Source organism: Chrysochloris asiatica, unplaced genomic scaffold (genome assembly GCF_000296735.1).
Source record: "Chrysochloris asiatica unplaced genomic scaffold, ChrAsi1.0 scaffold00009, whole genome shotgun sequence".
In the NCBI taxonomy this organism is placed as follows: domain Eukaryota; kingdom Metazoa; phylum Chordata; class Mammalia; order Afrosoricida; family Chrysochloridae; genus Chrysochloris; species Chrysochloris asiatica.
In genome coordinates this window covers 5,312,853-5,332,350 of record NW_006408527.1, presented here as the reverse complement: position 1 = coordinate 5,332,350, position 19,498 = coordinate 5,312,853, and the positions used below count along the sequence as shown (strand labels likewise).

Sequence of the window (19,498 nt, the reverse complement as noted above, 5' to 3'; positions counted from 1 at the left end):
TACAGGTTCCTCATGAGCACAATTAAGTGTTCCAGAATACTTATTCTCCAAAATGTTGTCCATAGTTTATGATCCACTCAGTTGAAAGCCTTTGCATAGTCAATAAAGCACAGGTAAACGATCTCTGTTTTCAGCCAAGATCTATCTGATGTCAGCAGTGATATACCCTTTTCCATATCCTCTTCTGAATCTGGCTTGAACCTCTGGAAGTTCTCTGTCAATGTATGGTTGCAGCTGTTTTTGAATTACCTTTAGCAAAACTTTACTCTCATGGGGTGTCAATGATACTGGTTGATGATTTCCACAGTCCATTGGGTCACTCTGTTTGGAATGGGCACAAATATGGATCTTTTCCAGTCAGTTGACCAGGTAGCTGTCTTCCAAATTTCTTGGCATAGATGAATGAGTGCCTCCAGTGCTGCATCAGTTTGTTGAAAGATTTCAATTTGTATTCCATCAATTCCTAGTGGCTTGTTCTTTGCCACTTCCTTCAGTGCTCCTTGGACTGCCTCCTTCAGGATCATTGGCTCTTGATCATATACTACCTCTTGAAATGGTTGAACATCGACCATTTGTTTTTGGTACAGTGACTCTGTGTATTCCTTCTATCTTCTTTTGATGCTTTCTGCATCATTCAATAATTTTCCTGTAGAATCCTCCAATACCGCAAGTTGAGGTTTGTATTTTTTGTTCAGTTCCTTCAGCTTGAGAAATGCTGAGTATGTTCTTCCCTTTTGGTTTTCAACTCCAGGAAGGTGTTTGCACATTTCACTATAATATTTGACTTTGTCTTCTTGAGCTGACCTTTTAAATTTTCTGTTCAGCTGTTGTATCTCCTGACTTCTTCCATTTGCTTTAGTGTCTCTGTGCTGGAGAGCAAGTTTCAGAGTCTCTTCTGACATCCATTCTGGTCTTTTCTTTCTTGTCTTCTTAATGACCTTTTGCTTTCTTCCTGTATGATGTTCTTAATGTTATCCCACAACTCTTGTGTTCTTTTTTCTTTAATGTCTAATGCACCAAATCTGTTCTTCAGATAATCTCTAAATTCATGTGGGATATATTCAAGGTCATATTTTGGCTTTCGTGGATTCATTTTAATTTTATTCAGCTTCAGACTGAATTTTCAGATGAGGAATTAATGGTCTGTTCCACAGTCTGCCCCGGTCTTGTTTTGGCTGATGATACGGAGCTTTTCCATCATTTATTTTCACAGATGTAGCAGTTTGATTTCTGTATATTCCATCTGGTGAGGTCCATGTGTATAGTTGTCTTTTATTTTGTTTACAAAAGGTCTTTGCAATGAAGAAGTCATTGGTCTTGCAAAAATCTATCTTGTGATCTCCAGCATAATTTCTGTCTCCAAGGTCATATTTTCTAACCACTGATCCTTTCCTCTTTGCTTCCAACCTTTGTATTCCAATTGCCAGTAATTATCAATACATCTTGACTGCATGTTTGACCAATTTCAAACTCAAGAAGTTCGTAGAATTCTTCAGTTTCATCATCACTGGCTTTAGTGGTTGGTACATAAATTTGAATAATAGTGTTATTAACTGATCTTCCTTGTAGGCATATGAATATTATCCTATCACAGTGTTGTACCTCATGACTGATGTTGATATGCTTGCTCTTTTTGGTGATGATTGTGATGCCATTCCTCTTCAGTTTCTCATTCCTGACATAGTAAACCATGTGATTGTTAAATTCAAAATGACCAATACCAGTCCATTTTAGCTCACTATTGCCTGGGATATTAATGTTTGTATGTTCCATTTCATTTTTTACAATTTCCTATTTTCCTATATTTATTCTTTTTACATTCCATATTCTAATTATTAATGGATGTTTACAGCTGTTCCTCTTCATTTTGAGTTGTGCCCCATCAGCTTTACTCCATTCGTGTCATCACAGTCAACTCTACTTTGAGGAGGTAGCTCTTTCCCAGTCGTATTTTGAGTGCCTTCCAACCTGAGGGGCTCATCTTCTGGCACTATATCTGATAATATTCTGGTGCTCTTCATCGTTTTTCAATATTGCATATTCTGGTGCTGACAGTGTTCCTCTGCTGTTCATAAGGTTTCAGTGACTAAATATTCAGAAGTAAACCATTTCTCTTTCTTCCTAGTCTGTCTTCGTTGGGAAGCTCATCTGAAACCTGTCCACCATGAGTGACCCTGCTGGTATTTAAAATATCCATGGCATACCTTCCAGAATCACAGCAACACATAAGCCACCACAGTACGACAAACTGACCAGACAAGTAATGGAAGAAAAAATTAGAAAGTTAAAATTTATAATGCCCTATACTACTGACTAGTATCAGAATTGTGGCACTGCTTCCCAGGTCATTGAGAAAGAGATGTAGGAGAATCCTTGGATGAATATTATGAAAATTGCCCTTTATTTAGCATTTACTGTATTCTAGAGAAGTACCAGGCACTTTATGTTATCATTGAATGTCTTCGAATTTTTCCTCTGAGATTAAATGGAATTTGACAAAGATATTTTGGATGCTTCCATGTACTTTTTACACATTTAATTGATTGTCAAGCATTCGTCTCTTAAGATTTCACTATCCTTTGTTTTTGAAGGTTAATAATGAAATTTTAAAATACACTGAAAATTTTCTCTTTTCCATATCAGTAGAGAAATTTATTTTTAACCCATTATTCATAGTTTATCATTTTTGGAAGCTATAATTATATCTTCACAAAGTATATTTCCTCAGTTGTTGTTTTAAAGATTTATGGATCATATTCTTTCTTTTTGTAATATTGTTTCTGGTCATTGGAAGTGTGGTAGGTTTTGGATATGTATTATGTTTATTTAATTAAAGATCTTAATGGCTGGAAGGGGTTAAGATTTTAAACAACAACAAAAATATATGGCAAAATAACTATGTAACAGTTATTGCTGGTGAAAAACTGGAATATTATATGGATTAATTTGTATATTTTAGTCTGCAGATTTCTGATATATATTGCAGTAGTCTGTCTCATTAATGGACTTTACTTGGTTTTATACAACGGATGATGTGTGTGAAGAGGGAAAGAAAATGGGGAAATATTATTAATGTCATTTATAAAGACATAAAATTACATAGCAGATGCCATACCTCTACTCCAGTCCTCAACTGGACATTTTCAAAATTGAATAATATTGCTGATTTTTCCCCACTATAATTTTAAACAGCACTTATTTATGTGTTTCCACTTGACTGGGACCATACTTGAAAAAAATTATGTAAACAGATCAGAACACAATCAGATGTTTCTATGACTAGATTATATTTAAGTTTAATGCAGAATCAGAGCTGCCAGATTTCATTTCATGTTTTCTGTTGTTGTTGTTATTGTTAAGTGCCATCGAGTCAGTTCCAACTCATTTCATGTTAGCATTTGTTATAACTAATTTCCCTTAAAATGAAGAAATAGGTTGCCATTTAAACAATAATTAATTTCAGGAGATATGATTGAACCCCATACTAGCAGTTAGCAATGACAACAATGGCATCTTATTAAATACTATTGTTGTTGTTTTTGTCGTGTGCCTTTGAGTCTGTCTCAACACATAGTGACCCTCTGTAGGTTTTCCAAGGAGCAGCTGGTGGGTTTGAACTGCTGACCTTGTGGTTCGCAGTTCAATACTGCTTCAAAATGTTCCTAAAAAAATTCCATTATTTTTCATTCCTTTTTGAAGCCCCTTGTATGCTTTTTTAAAATAGCACTCTTGATATTAATGGTATTATTGTCCTGTTTTTGATTGGTTATTAGAATACCTCTTGCTTTTTGTAATGGTTTAAATAAGTAAATATTTTAGGGATTTAAAGTGTTTTTCTTTTTTTTTTTGTACTTGTTCACAGGTGGCAAACTCTGGTCATATATCAGTAAGTTTCTGAACCGGAGTCCTGAAGAAAGCTTTGATATCCAAGAAGTGAAAAAATCTACACTTACTAAAGTTCACTTGCAAAAACCAACTCCTAGTCCTCAGGACAGCAGCAGTTTCGAATCTAGAGGAAGTGATGGTGGAAGCATACTTAAAGCTCTGCCTTTGAAGGCTAGTCTTACTCCAAGCTCTCAAGATGATAGCATCCAGGAAGATGACGGCCAAGATAGCTCTCCAAAATGGCCAGACTCTGGTTCAAGTTCAGAAGAAGAATGCACTACGAGTTATCTAACATTATGCAATGAATACGGGCAAGAAAAGATTGAACCAGGGACTTTAAATGAGGAGCCCTTTATGAAGACTCAAGATGCCAAGGCTGTTGACCGCTTCGCAGCACCTCTTGCTGCCAACTCTGACAGCCCCAGCCCACAGCTTGTATCTCACGAGCTGAAGCTCTTCCCTGAAGAGGACCACCCAGAAGCAGTTCGTTCTCCAAGAACATCTGATTCCCTCAGTAGATATAAAACTAGCCCTATGGAATTCTTCAGGATAGACAGTAAGGATAGCACTAGTGAACTCCAGGGACTTGACTTTGGAGAAAAATTGTACTGCCTAAAATCAGAACCCTTGAAACCATTCTTCCCTGTTCCAGATGGGGACAGCACTTCTAGGAGTTTCAAGACGGGTGAGAACAAGGCGGAATTTAAAGCTCAGGACACCATCAGCCGAAGCTCAAATGACTCAGTCCCAGTTATTTCTTTCAAAGATGCTGCTTTTGATGATGTCAGTGGTACTGATGAAGGAAGGCCTGATCTTCTTGTAAATCTTCCTGGCGAATTGGAGCCAACAAAAGAAACTGCAGCAATGGGACCTACTAAGTTTACACAAGCTAACATCAGCGTTTTAGAAAGTAAACTATTGGAAGCCCCCGATGTTTTATGCCTCAGGCTTAGTACTGAACAATGCCAAGCACTGGAAGAAAAAGGAACTGAGGAGTTGAGTGGTGGTCCTCATAGGCCCAAATCCCACAGTACAACGGAGAAACACTATACACAGGAGGATCTTAGGACGTTGTTTGTAGCAACTGTTGATAGTAGCTGCTCAGGAGACATAACTCTGTTACAAAGCTCAGATCCAAAGTTTCAAGGACTTGGAGTGATTGGGTCAGCACTAACTGTAAACAACGCAGAAGAAACCTTTTCCCCCATTTCTAACCCACTCTCAGGTGCCAATAAAAATGAAACAAATGCAGACACTTTAAAAACAGAAGAAGTATTGCTGTTTACAGATCATACTGATGATTTGACCAAAGAGGAGCCAACCTCTTTATACCAGAGAGACTCCCAGACCACGAGAGAGAGTGGGTTGGCACTAGAAGGTGACAAGGAAATACACCAGATTTTTGAGGACCTCGATAAAAAATTAGCACTAAGCTCCAGATTTTACATCCCAGAGGACTGCATTCAAAGATGGGCAGCTGAAATGGTGGTAGCCCTTGACGCTTTACATAGAGAGGGGATTGTGTGCCGCGATTTGAACCCAAACAACATCTTATTGAATGATAGAGGTCAGGAACTTTCGCAAATGCATTTCTTTTTATTCGCTGTTGCTTCCAATTAACTGAGTAGGCGTTTTATCTTGTAATTAGTATCTTCATTTCCTGTCTAGAGCTTCATTATCAGTGCAGCAAATTCACCCCCAGTAATAGCTTCTAGTACTTAATGATGCCATTATTCTTAATGATACTGTTTTTAGCTACAAAAGGAGTAATTACAGTTCACTTCTGCAGAAAATGGAAGAGAAAAATGTTTTGATTTCTCCTGTCGTTTTGTTTTTAGGACACATTCAGCTAACGTATTTTAGCAGGTGGAGTGAGGTTGAAGATTCCTGTGACAGCGATGCCGTAGAGAGGATGTACTGTGCCCCAGGTTAGAGCAATCTCCTGCGATGTTTCACTTGGAAAAGTAGCATGGCAGCTCTTGTGTCTCTGTAGAAGTTGTGTTTTTCACCAGCAGTTCACATATGGGTTGGTTTGAGTTATCTCTTTAACCCTTCAAAAAAAAATTTGATGGAAGAAACCATCATTTAATCCACAAACATATATTCATATATGTGTGTGTGTTTGCATGGGTATACACGGGGGCTTTAAAAAGTTCTTGGAAGAATTCCATGATCTTTTAATTGCATTTTTCCATGAACTTTTTTAAGTCTCTTTGTATGTGCACACACACAGACACTTACATGCATTGCTGTTGTTGCCATTAAGTGGGTTTATATTTCACATAAAACTGACAATGAATTCCTTTAGAAATATTTTTTTGTGTTTAGAAAGACCTTTAAATCTTTAGATACCTTAAACCACTTTAAATGATTAATTTTATTGAGATGTTACAGGTAGCTGACTAAAAGGAAAAAATCGCTAAGGTTAAAAATACATGAAATGCTTTAAAAAAACAAAAAACAAAATGCAATGTCTGTGACTCCGGGAGAAAGATGAGGCTTTCTGCTCATGCAAAGATTCACAGTATTGGAAATCCTAAACAGTTTTGCTATCAAACAGAACTGACTCAATGCCACACAACAATAACCATGTTTGTAATTAAAGTGAGGAGCTATGTTCTGGGTTTGAGAAAATTGAGAAAGCGTGCTCTTAAGATATCCTTTCAAGCCAACTATTTGACACAGCAGGTTTCGTGTACACTTACTGTGTTGTCTTTATTTTTAACTAGAGATTCATTTCTGGTTGTGTTAGCATCTTTGCTAATGATTATAGGGAGCTTTGGACTCCTGGTGTGGCACTGTAGAATCAGCACAAGACTGCAAACCCCAAAGTCAGCAGTTCAAACCCACTAGCTCCTCCTTGGAAACCTTACACAGGTTGCTCTGATTCGGAACCAACTCAACAGCATTTAATAACAACAACAGCAATGGTAGCTTGGAGTCCTGGTATGACTCTGGAGGGTAAGCACTGGACCGCAGCATCAGTTTGAACTGCAACCCACCAGCTGTTCCTCAGAAACCAAGGTCGCTATGAGTCAGAGCACTTAACAACAAAGGTAGCTTAAGCATATACTTTGGATCTGAGTTAGTTTCTTTTCTGTTACTGGTGCAGATTGGACCATATTTAAACCAAAAGTTCCTTCATCTTTTATCTAGCATGCAGCCTCTTTGTGTGGCTAAAGTTACGTCACCCCACTGACTTTCAAAAGAGCTGATTATGTTGATGTGATAGGCTTAGTTATTGATCGATATAGTTTTTAATGCTTACTATTTAATGAGCAGGGAGCTCTGGTAGCATTGTTGTTGTTGTCAGGTGCCATCGAGTTGGAACCGTCGCATAGCGACCTCATGCACAGCAGAACGAAACAATGTCCGATCCTGGGCCAACCTCACTACCGCTGCTACACTTGATGCCATCAATGATGCCACCTGGCTGATCCATCTCATTGGTGGTCTTCCTCTTTTTCTCTGACCCTCCACCTTACCCAGCATGACATCCTTCTTCAGCGACTGTTCCCTCCTGACAATATGTCCAAAGTATAAGAGACGAAGCTTAGCCATCTTGGCCTCCAAAGAACACTCTGACTGCCCTTCATCCAAAACAGATCTATTGGTTCTTTTGGCAGTCCATGGCACTTACAGTATTCTCCTCCAACACCACAACTCAAAGGCATCAATTCGTCTACAATCTTCCTTATTCACTGTCCAGGTTTCGCATCCATATGAGGCTATTGTAAATACCATGGCTTGGGTCAGGCGCACCTTAGTCCTCAAGCTGACATCTCTGCTCTTCAACACTTTAAAAGTTCCTGTGCAGCAGATTTGCCCAATGCAATACGTCGTCTGATCTCTTGACTGCTGCTTCCACAAGTGTTGACAGTTGATCTGGTAGCATAGTGATTATTAATCTGGCTACTAGCCTCAAGGTCAGCAGTTCAAAACTACTAGCTGTCCCACGGGAGAAAGTTGAGGCTTTCTTCTCCCTTAAAGATTTACAGCCTCGGAAACCCTATCCAGGGTCCCTAAGGGTCTGGATCGACTGCACGGCTCACAACCACCATCACCATCTAACCAGCATAGTAAGCAAGGATGGCAATACTTGGTCTCATGTACTTTGGACATGTTATCAGGAGGGACCAATCCCTGGAGAAGGACAACATGCTCCATCACACATCATAGAGAGGGTTACTGAAAAAGAGGAAGACCCTTGGTGAGAAGAATCCATACAGTGGCTCCAACAATGGACTCAAACATACTAGAAGAGATCGTGAGGATGATTCTGTTGTATTACTGTGAGTTGGAACTGAGTGGATGGCACCTAACAACAACATCTAACCAGTATGTTACTGATACTAACATTGTGTCACTCCATAGTGGGGAATAACTGTAATTATGATCCGAAGAGCTGTATTGTTTTTACCTACAACTTTAAATTTTATGAATGATTTCTGTTTTGGAAAACAGCAGTTTTTCAACCTGAAAACAGCTATTTGCATTTTTGCTTTTCTGATGTATTCTTTCTCTCCTCTCTTTACCCCAAATTAGGATCACTTGATTTTATTTATTCTCAAGTGCAATGGAGCATGCCTACATTCTTTATTTCTTTTAAATAGATAATATGCTGTTTCTTGAAACCTTATTAGTTGGAAACCCTACACAGGGTTGCTACGAGTTGGAACCAACTCGACGGTACTTAACAGTTTAATAGTGGACTCCTGGTATAGCCCTATAGGATAAGCCCTGGACTGTGAACCACAAGATTGGTGATTCAAACCCATCAGCTGCTCCTTGGAAACCCTGTGCAGGGTCACTAGGAGTCAGACCCAACTCAACAGCAATTAACAACAACAACTATTTCATAGTGGAATAACTTTAAAATAGTTATCTGCTTCCCCCACTGGAATAATTTTATTTTAAAAAGTACATTTTGGCTACCAGTGTACATAAATGCATATGTTAATATAATGAATTGGGAGGTTTTAGGATCAAAATTAAATTTGGGGATTCTTTTGAGTAAAAAAAAATCTGTTAAATATCAAGTATAAACCACACAGCAAAATAAATGCTTAGTTTTTTTAAATGACTATTTTCTATAAGGGGTCTTCAAAACTTTTGTGGGAAAATTCCATGATCTTTTCATCTTTTTCCACAGATGTCTCAAAGCCTCATCCTACTTTTATTGTTGCTAAACTTCAGCATTTTATTTTCTTTTCACTGTAAAGCACTGTCATGTTGCCTTTAGCATTTATAGCATGTGACTTTCATAGATTAGGAACAAAGCCACACTACAGTCACCAACAGATACATAGTTCCAGTTTTGTGTACGTGAATAATGAATCTAAGGTCGATTTCTGAATTCCAATTTTTAAGCATTTTTTTCCTTGAAATCATAAATTTCATAGTTTACCAGCAGGTGGCAGTCTACCATTAATGGATTTTTGCTGTCATTTTCTAGGTTGTCCTTCACTCACATTTGGTAAAAGCTGTAGTTGAAGAAGGGCTTTGTTGTAATTGTTTGCACAAAATAATTATACTGTCGAACTTTTTGAGTTGCAAAAGTGTTCTGGTATTGATTGAAAAATGTGGAAAGCCCCTCCATATGAATTTGTGTTATTAACAAGGTAAAACAAAACCAGTAAAGTTTTATGTTAATGTTCTAGTTTAGATAATCTCAAAACCTAGAGTGTTAACGGTGTCAGTTAAGTGTACCTCCCACCCGCATCCTGCTTTTAGTGCAAGGGTTTAGAACAAAGCAGTATAAATTACTATTGATCTCAAAACTGAATGACAGTACTATTGATGAATACTACTGGTAGTCTTTTCTCCTCTTTTCCAGGAGGATGAGCTACGTACTAATATTTCAGTGCTTCAGAAATCACAAATGAATACATGGGAACATGGCGTACCTAACTATCTTGTAATCTCCTAAGGGACTGAAATAATGATCCTTCCCCCATACTTCCCCCTTCCTGCCCACTTCCCAATTCAAACCTTAATATTATTGTCCAAGTAACTTTAAAGTATGCTAAGCAGCTGATGTTTGGTTAGAAAGTAAAGTTGTCACAAGATTATGATGAGAACCGTTCTCTTCTGTTTAAACAGCATGCAACTTCTACCTCTCCCACCTCTCCCTCCTGGGAATCCTTATCACACACATGTTTGTCCTAAAAACATGATCCACCTGCCCTGTACTTTATAGTAGCAGCAGTGTATCTTTTTATCTTGTGGTTGATGTGCCTTTATATTTTGAGAAAAGTTTCCAGTAACAGCTTCCATTTACATGGACAGAAACTTGAGCAAATGCCAAACTAGCAGGGGGGCCATTATTCTGCTCTATAAATAAGTTTAAAAAAGAAAAAAGAGAGAGGAAAAAAAAAAGAAACACACACACACACACACACACACACGGAAACCTGTGAATCAACATGTTTTGGTCTAATTGAGGGGAAAAGCAAGATAGATAAATTTTGAAATGCAAATGATCACCTTCTGTTACTTATATCTCGTTTGTGCCAACTTTGTGATCTTCTGTTTTTAAAAGTGATAGTCCTTTCAGCAATGGAGACTACCAAGGATGGCTAAATATCCACAAGTTTCTACCACAAAACTGAGAACTTTTTTTTTTTTTTAAAGTTGCCACCTTTTTACATTAAAGAGAACAAGTCCAACAAGAAAAAGACAAAAAGCATGGCGCGTTCTCTGCCTCTATCTGTGAAGAAGGCAGCCCATAAATGGCTGCAGCTGCAGGCCCATCAAGAGGGTCTTGAGAATATGAAGTTGCTGATCAAACCCAGCCCTGTTTGCAAAGTAGAAACCATCCCATTTAGGTTCACGTTGTATTCTTAGATTAGCTAGTATGATTCTGCAGAAAGGTTTTATTTTAAATAAACATCATTCATGGTAAATGGGTTCCTTTCATGCCAGAGAAACACAGAGCAGAGGGAGGAAAGATAAAAAGCAAAAGAAATAGTCCCCCAAATAGGAATAGCTTGTATAGCACAACAATAGAAATAGAACACCTTCTACTTTCCATATGAGGCAGTTTTTAGACACTTTGTTAAGAGACTTTTAGATCCATCCTCTTAACTTTTCGTTGCGGGAGAGTACAGGAAAAAAACTGAGGTAACTGGCTGTTTCTCTCCAAAGGACTTCCTTGTTGTCACTCTGATTTTATTTCTTTGTGTGCGTTTTTGTGTGCATGTGTGTATGAAGTCTTTATCCAAAAGATTTTATGTGTTTTATCATTGCAATTATTAAGTTATAATATGGAATATGTTTTAATTACAGCATTTTAAATATTTTTTTCCAAAAGAAAAACAAAATGCCAAGAAAGTATTTTGTATCTTAGCAATCATAACTCATATCTTAATAAAGCAAGTAGAAAGTAGAGTCTGTGATATTAAGCATATAAAATACAAAAGACTGTATTAAAGAGTAAATATGCAATCTAATACGCATGAGTGAAATTGTTTATGTGTTATTATGATGCGAATATCACTTCCTTTCTCCTTGTCAGCAAGTTGATATGATACCCTGTCAGCTTGTCCTTCACCTCTGTTTCCCACCCCATTATGAGTCTTTGTAAATGCTTGAAATTTACATTGATAGTTCTCATTGAATACTTTTCAGACTTGACAATTTATAGGTGAATGTGTGTGTAAATTGAAGAAATATAAAATGCTTTTCACTGCAACCCAATCTCCACGCTCCCAGATGTCAAACGACAGCTTTGCTTCCTCTCTTAGGCGATTTCACACTTGGAAACAGCTCACAGCTGACGGTAAAAAGTGAAACATAGAAAAAACATGCTGAAAACTGTCTGCAAAATTCAGTTTTGGAGCATGACACTTATTTACTATCACCCTCACTCTGCTAGCCCGACTTTACCAAATAACCCATGAATATATATTTTTTTTGGAGGGGGGGGTTGTTTCCCTTACCTTCTCCATAAACATGTTTTATACTTGATTTGTCTCTTTTTTAAGCTTGCGTATTGTGTGAAAGGCATGTATTTGGTAATTAAAGCTAGGAGTCAGACCGTGGATGGTTGAAACTATCATGAGGCCATCACAAATTTAAGATACAGAATATTTAGATGGAATTGAGAATTATCAAACCTGGACCAGTCATTGACTCATTGTATAACTTTGGGCAGATTATTTAAGACTTGTAAGGCTTTAATTTACTAGTTGTTGTTATTGTGTGGCGCTCTGTGTGTAAATAAGATTTGTTGTTGTTATGTGCCGTGGAGTCGGTTCCGACTCATAGTGACCCTGTACAGTGTTACAGATATCAAATTACATAATACCCTTCTTACACAAAATTGCATCAAAATTCATTTATCTTAAGGCAAGAAGACCCTTTTAGGCTAACTGTAAATACTGACTTCGCACCTAGCATTTGTAGGTTAGAAGAATTATTTCATACTGAGGCTTTTCTAAGTATATATTTTTAATCATTTATAGAGGTTGTATATATGAGAAATTTATGGAAAGTATTTTATTTAAGGGAAAGAAGTCAAGTTTCGAGCAGAGTGAAAATGAAATGTGAAAATTATCAGTAAACAAAATTCTTAATAGAAGTGTTTGGGTCTGAAAATTTATGGACCCTAGATAATATCACCAGGTGTGAGAAATCTAATTTTAAGAATGTGAACTTGATAGACAAAGCAAAAGAATAATGGTATAAACAGGAAATATGGCTAAAATCCTGATGTCGTTTTGTTGTTGGTGGTTTCTTGTTTTTTTATTGTTTTTTTTTAAATAAAACAGGAAGAAGAAAAAGGAGGCAGGGGATAGAAATAATTTAAAAGAGTGAAAATATTTGTGATTAATATGTAAATATTGCTTTAAACAATTGCTCTTTTGTTTGATTTAGCCCTAAGCACAACTTCAGCTGTAACTCATGTGTACATAGTAGATGTTTTAACGTTTTCCTAGAATGATTAGCGGTACTTCTAATCCTTGCCTTTAGTTCTTAGCGTCATAAAAGCAGAATCTAGTTTGCCTTGAGGAGAACTGGTACATTTTCAAGTTTGCGGTAGAATGGTGACAGTGTGCCCCTGAGGAAAATTCCTTGATACACTTCATCTCTCTGTACCTGTGGCACTTATACCAGGATGGTCCAGTCGTAAAGTTGTTAGTGGCTGCCAAGGCAGTTCTGACGTACCATGTGTGCAGAGTTGAGCTGCTCCACTTGGTTTTTAAGGCTGTGACCTTTCGGAAGCCAATTGTCAGGCCTTCTGAGGTACCTCTCGGTGGATTTGAACTGTTAACCTTTTGGTTAGTAGTCCAGTGCTTAACCATTTGCACTAAACAGAGACTCCTTAGATTCATATTGTTGCTGACTCATAGCAACCCTGTGTAGGGTTTCTGAGGAGCAGCTTGTGGGTTTGAACTGCTGACCTAACAGTCCAGTGTTTATCCTACAGCACCACACCAGGATAAGCAAAAAGGGCCTTAGTTTGACTCAGGCTAAACCTTGTCCAAGAAAGGTTTCCATCTTCTGATGGAAAGATTATAGGGCCTCTTCAGGAGAGTTTGAAAGTCTAGAACCTAGAACCTTAGGCTCTGTCCCTAGGTAGGGTGTATCCTAGAATCTAAACATGTCCCCTTCAGGAAGACCAGCCACATTTATCCCTAGGTCAAGGCCACTCCTTACTGAAGAGACCCATTCGTAAGTCACAGGTCTCATATCAGGCCAGGCATAATTTGTCTCTAGTCAGGGTAATACTAGAACAGTGCAGTTCCTGGTATTTTGGTCCTTAGTGAATGACACAATGGCATGTCTTAAGAGAATTTATAAGAGTGAATTGATGTACTGTATCTCTGTACCTTTCAGAATACTACCTGATATTTGGGAGGGGGATGGTTGACCACAAACTGTTCTGTTGCCATTGAGTCCGTTTTGCCTCCTATTAACAGTGTACAGCAGAGTAGAGCTGCCCACCGAGGGTTGGGTTTCCAAGGCTGTAATCTTTACAGAAGCAGACTGCTGCTACAGCTTTCTCCTGTGAGGTGAATGGTGGGTTCGAACCTCCAACTTTTCGGTTGGCCCCTGATCACTTAACCACTGTTAATAAACTCAGCTTATTAAAGAGAAGTTTTTTGAACCTCTTATTCATGCCAAACTTTTTTAAGATCTAGGGTACATGTCTTTTTTCAGGAGTGAACTGTAAGAATAGATAGTTGGAATTTTAAGTCACACTTCAATGTAATGCTTCGTATTTTTCATGTCTGGGCTAATGTATCAGACTACAAAATTAGTTGAACTGCAAGGTCGGTGGTTCAAGATCACCAGCTGCTCCTTGGAAACCCTTTGCTATGGGTTGGAATCAACTCATAATCAAAAGACGGCACTTAACAACAACAACAAATTGATTTTTGGCATCAGTGCTGTTAGTTAGCTTTATCACTACATTATCACAAAAGAAAAAGTAAACTACCTTTTGCCTCAGATATTTAATAAAGAAGGTGTAATGCCGAATCTTAAGCTTTGTCTACCAGAGAACTAGCTTATTTCTCCTCTGACCAAACCATCAGTTTTATACCCTGTAAAATCTTGTCAATTTGAATCATCATCCAGTAGCTAGGGCTTACTCCTTCTCAGCAGTTATTCACAAAGACAACCTTCAGATACATGTTTTTAAATGCTAGGTTTTAAAAAACGAATGATGATAAGGCGAATAGGATTCCTGGAGCTCCTTTAGCATCGGTGCACGAAGCTCAGCCTGCCTAACAGAACAGCAGAGCAGTCGAGCGCCAGAGCCATGCCTGTCATTTTCACAATTTTCGGTTAGCATTTTTCTCATCAATCAACTTTAATTGCTTTGGTTGGGTAACACTGTGACACCCGATGGCTATTCAGAATGGAGTTGTTGTGATATGATCAATGGAAAATGGAGCTTGCTGTTGGTTCTTTCCTAGTAGAGACATAGGGTGCGGAGTAAGCAAGCTGTCGAGAGCTCAGAATTGTTATCAGTCAACTATAAGTCATATGGTCGTTAGCCTGTTTCTTATATTATCTTACAAGGAAACCGTGTAGTAATGATACCTATCACCTCCCTCGAACAAGTTATTTATTAGGCTGAGGAATGTTATACCAAGTTAAATCAAGGAGTTTGGGCCTAAGTTGTGCAGAGAATTGGAGGAAAGCTCAGAATGTGGTTGCCAGGTCACCATGACAACAGGAAATTAAGAGCTGGGTAGTGCGAGAAAAGCAGAATTAAGTATGTGTTCAACTCTAGCCTGAGCTAGCTGAGTATATAGTCTGACAGTGCACTGTGGAGTTGGTTCTGACTCATAGCGACCCTGTTCTGGGGCTTTCTCCAGTGGAACAGCTGCTGACCTTGGGGTTAGCAGCCCCACTTGTAACCACTGCACTACCAGAGCTCCTTGAGTATGTTGTTGTTGTTATGTGCCGTGGAGTCGGTTCCGACTTTATAGAACTCAGAGTGGATCATTGAACAGCACTAATTTCTGAAATAGGAATCCTGGTGTGGCGCTGTGGGTTAGTGCATCAGACTGCAAAGCCATTTAAACTGCAAGGTCTGCGGTTCAAGCTCACCAGCTGCTCATTGGAAACCCTATACAGAGTTAATATGGGTCGGAACCAACTCGACGGCACTTAACAACAACAACAAATTTTCTGAAACCGAGTCCTGGTGTGGTGCTGTGGGTTAATGTGCTAGACTGCAAAGTCAGTTGAACCTCAAGGTTGGTGGTTCAGGCTTGCCAGCTGCTCCTTGGAAACCCTATACAGGGTCACTTTGAGTCAGAACTGACTCGATGGCACTTAACAACAACAAATTTTCTGAAACTATAAGAAAAAAAGGAATAAAATGCCCAGTTTGAAAAGATGGGCTAGGAAATGAAAATTCCACGCTCTTGAGAATTAAGATCTGACTCAAGGATGTTGTGAGATCCTAGGCAAATATGTTTCCTATGTCCACATTACCCCATTTTAAATACAGGTGTTTGTGGACAGCTGTACACCTTTAGACTTTTAAACTTTCACTATTTCATTTGTAGATATTAGAGGAACAATCCAAACCTAGGATTAAAATGAAATTTTATTTTATTCTTATAATAATGACTTTTGGAGCCCTGGCATGGCACTGTAGGATTAGCACCGGACCAGAAGGTCATTTTGAACTGCAAGGTCGGTGGTTCAAATTCACCAGCTGCTTCTTGGAAATCCTATACAGGGTTTCTGTGAGTCGGAACCAACTCAGCGGCACTTAACAACAACAAAAACAATATGATTTTCATTTGTAACATTTGATCTTAATTGTTTGTGGAAACTACAAGAACACACTGGGAAAAGTATAGTTGTCTTATAGCTCTTTAGTGGATTTATTTTTGCTAATATTTAAAAAAAAAAAAAAATCCTAACTGATCCTAATTATTTCACCTGATTGCCAGCCAGATCTTATAGCCAGCTTATAAATTTGTGGCACATTTCATGTAGTTATGACTCTGTCAGTACTAATTGCCATTGAGTCTGTTTTAACTCATGGTGACCTCGCATGTTTTAGAGTAGAACTAGGCTCTATGAGTTTTCAGTGACTCATTTTTCTGGAAGTAGATTGCCAGACTCTTCATCTGATGCACTTCTTCTTCTGGGTGAGCACTTATCCTCCAACCTTTCAGTTAGCTGTACCACCCAAGGACTCCTTTTATGAGTCTGTTGTTGTATGACATTGCATCAATTCCGACTCATAGCTAGCTCAGAGTAGAACAGAGTAGAACTTCCCCATAGGGCTTCCTTCGCTGTAATCTTTACAGATGCCAAGTCACGTTTCTTTCTCCTGAGAGTTGCTGTGTGGGTTAGAACTGTCAACCTTTTGCTTAACAGTGGAACACTTAACCATTGCACCAAATTCAACAGAGACAGGGAAATCTTCATGTCTTCTTTCTGATCCAGGTGTTGTTTTTCAGTTCTTTTTCCTTGATGTAGTGATTGTCACCTGTGCCAGAGCAAATTCTAGCCTAGACTGCTGCCTGACCTCCGCTCTCATCTTTATATAATCTGTTGCTGATACAGCAGTTAGATATGTTTTCTAGCCTTCAACATGGAAGAGTGTGAAAGGATTTGATGTAGATCTGTATGCTCAAAGGGACTTAAAATAAATGTGAGGCTACTTTGGGGGCTTTGAATGCCTTGAATGAACAGTGCTACAGAATACAAGATTGATATATTTATTCAACAAACATTTATTAAGTGTCTCCTGTGTCCTAGGCACTGTGACTAAGAGTCAGAAATAAAAGACATAATTGGAATAATATTGACAGTTACTTCTGAAGATTTATATAAAAAAGAGATTACCAAAACAGAAGACATATACAATTGGTTAACTAGGACATTAATAGACCTTTATAGGTGAATAGTTTTATTTATAGAATGGTAATTTGCTGAGCTAACAAAAGACATGCTTAGCTGTCTCTCTTCCCACAGTTTAGTTCCATATATTGTTGGATACAAAAAATGCTTTCTTCTGTGTTTCTTTCTCTTTGCTCTTTAGTCATCAGCTGTAGTGGAAGACTAATGCTCAGCCCCTGCATAGAAAATCTTTATACACAGCAAGAGCTGGTGAGAGAAATTGACTAGGATTTTGTAATTCTAGTCCCTTTCAATTAGCAACAGATGCTGCAGGGAAAGATTGTCTGTGTAGGAACACAGTACTAATAATGTTCCTGTGCCCTAGTTGACTGTGGAGTGTTCATTGCAGAAGAAAGATGATGTTCTTTTCCTTGGTCCAAGTATATCACTAATGAAAGTGCAGAGTTTTTCTTTAACCCTTCTCTGCTCCTATCTAAGTTTATTGATGAAGTCTTACTCCTTTGAAAGAAAGTTAACAGATTCTTGACTATTTATATAGCATTTTAAACTTTATTGAACTTTAGATATTCCTGCTTTCTTTCTAAAATGGTAAAAATGTACATGGTGCTTAAATCTAAGGTTTAGAAGTAATTGGCTTAATTCATATATTTCGTATTCACCAAAGTTCTCTTTTTGACCATAAAAGTTATTTTTGTTACTGATATTTCTTTTCTCAAAGAGAGTTGGAATCCTTAAGGTCCAATATCTAAAATCAGATTTCTTACATTTTTTGGGGGGGAGGAGGGAGTGTATTCTTGTGGAATTAGAAAACTATATTTACCCTCCCCAAAATGTATACTTATCATTGATGATCATTTTGATGTATTATATAGGGTTGCTACGAATTGAAATTGACTCCCTGGCAGTGAGTTATGGGTTTGTGGCTTTAAAATTATTCCATCAATCTGATATTTAGAAAAAATACTGTATTATTTATGCAGCTGTTTCTTCTAGCACCTAAATGTTAGTTGAATTTGAATATTACATAAACACTTTGTTTGCAACAATTACTGCTTTGTCACTGCTTTTTATTTGACATTTAAATAATAGTTGCTCAATTATTCTAACTTAGTGGAAAAACCAAACGAGGCTTCTAAGATTTTATATATGAAAGAAAATGCAGGTAAGGTAAACAGTTTAGGAGAAATATTTAAAATCTGTTCTAATGAAAGTAGCAATTCTCTGTAAATTCTAAGAAAATTCTATTTCTTCCAATATCTGGAAGGAAGATAGAGAGCAACAATAGAAGATAACTGTCCGAGGGAGGTTATGGAATTGTCCCTGGAAAGTTTTGGAGTGGGGTAGCGCAGCTCTGCTATTAGTGTGTGTCTAGGTAAGAAGGCACTGTAGGATTAGCCAGCACTGGACTGCCAGCCACAAGGTCAGCAGTTCAAACCCACCAACTGCTCCTCAGAAACCCTATGTTGTTGTTGTTAAGTACCTTCAAGTTGGTTCTGATTCATAGTGATCCTGTATAAGGTTTCCAAGGAGCGGCTTGTGAATTTGAACTGCCGACCTTGCAGTTCAAACTGACCTTGCGGTCCAGTGCATTATCCTACAGCGCCCCACCAGCACTCCTTGGAAACCCTATAGAGGGTTGCTATGAATCAGAATCTATTCAACAGCACTTTAACAACAACAACAAGGTAGGAAGGAGGATAACATGACTTGTGCCAGTCTCCTGGACAAAAAGGGACAAAATCAAGCGCTGCCACCATTCTAAAGGCGTACCTTAACAAATCCATCAAAGAACTAAAAGTGGAATGTTGGGTTCCCATATTTATCAAACATCTTAATGGTAATATCTCTTGAAGAAAAGTAAATCCTGAATTTAGAGTGTGGCGGGCACTATAGTTACTTAAAATGTAAGATGATTGTAGAAAGGTTGGTATTTGTTTAAAGTTTCGAGTTTTACCTACTTTTTGAGCCTTCTCAGTTCTCTATACAATTTCCAACATAGTATTAGCACTGTCTTTGTTTTTTGTTTTTTTGCAGGGCGGGGGTCATGTCTATACCAAATCCATCTAGTTTAAACTGTTTAGTCCTAGAAATGTGGGCCTATGCCCTTAGGTAAGTTTAGGTCATGATTTCAGTAATGCTTGAATCACATGGTCTGTGCTCTTTGCTCTCCCTTCACTTCCCATACAGTCTGAGTCTAAGCATTCTGCCTGTTTTCTACTTACTTTTTTAGGAGCTGGGCTTATTATAGTTAGAATCTTGGAGTCAGGTTTTA

The 19,498-nt window shown here is 38.1% G+C and overlaps 1 protein-coding gene across 3 annotated transcripts in view; it reads left to right on the top strand.

The window, feature by feature from the left end:
* RPS6KC1 (ribosomal protein S6 kinase, 52kDa, polypeptide 1) overlaps nucleotides 1–19,498 on the top strand; it is a 299,319-nt gene that overhangs the window by 264,708 nt on the left and 15,113 nt on the right. For all 3 annotated transcript variants that reach the window (XM_006834011.1, XM_006834010.1, XM_006834012.1), the window contains 2 exons: nucleotides 3,863–5,452; nucleotides 5,724–5,813. In XM_006834011.1, the coding sequence (XP_006834074.1) occupies nucleotides 3,863–5,452; nucleotides 5,724–5,813 (1,680 nt within the window). The remainder of the gene's footprint in view (nucleotides 1–3,862; nucleotides 5,453–5,723; nucleotides 5,814–19,498) is intronic.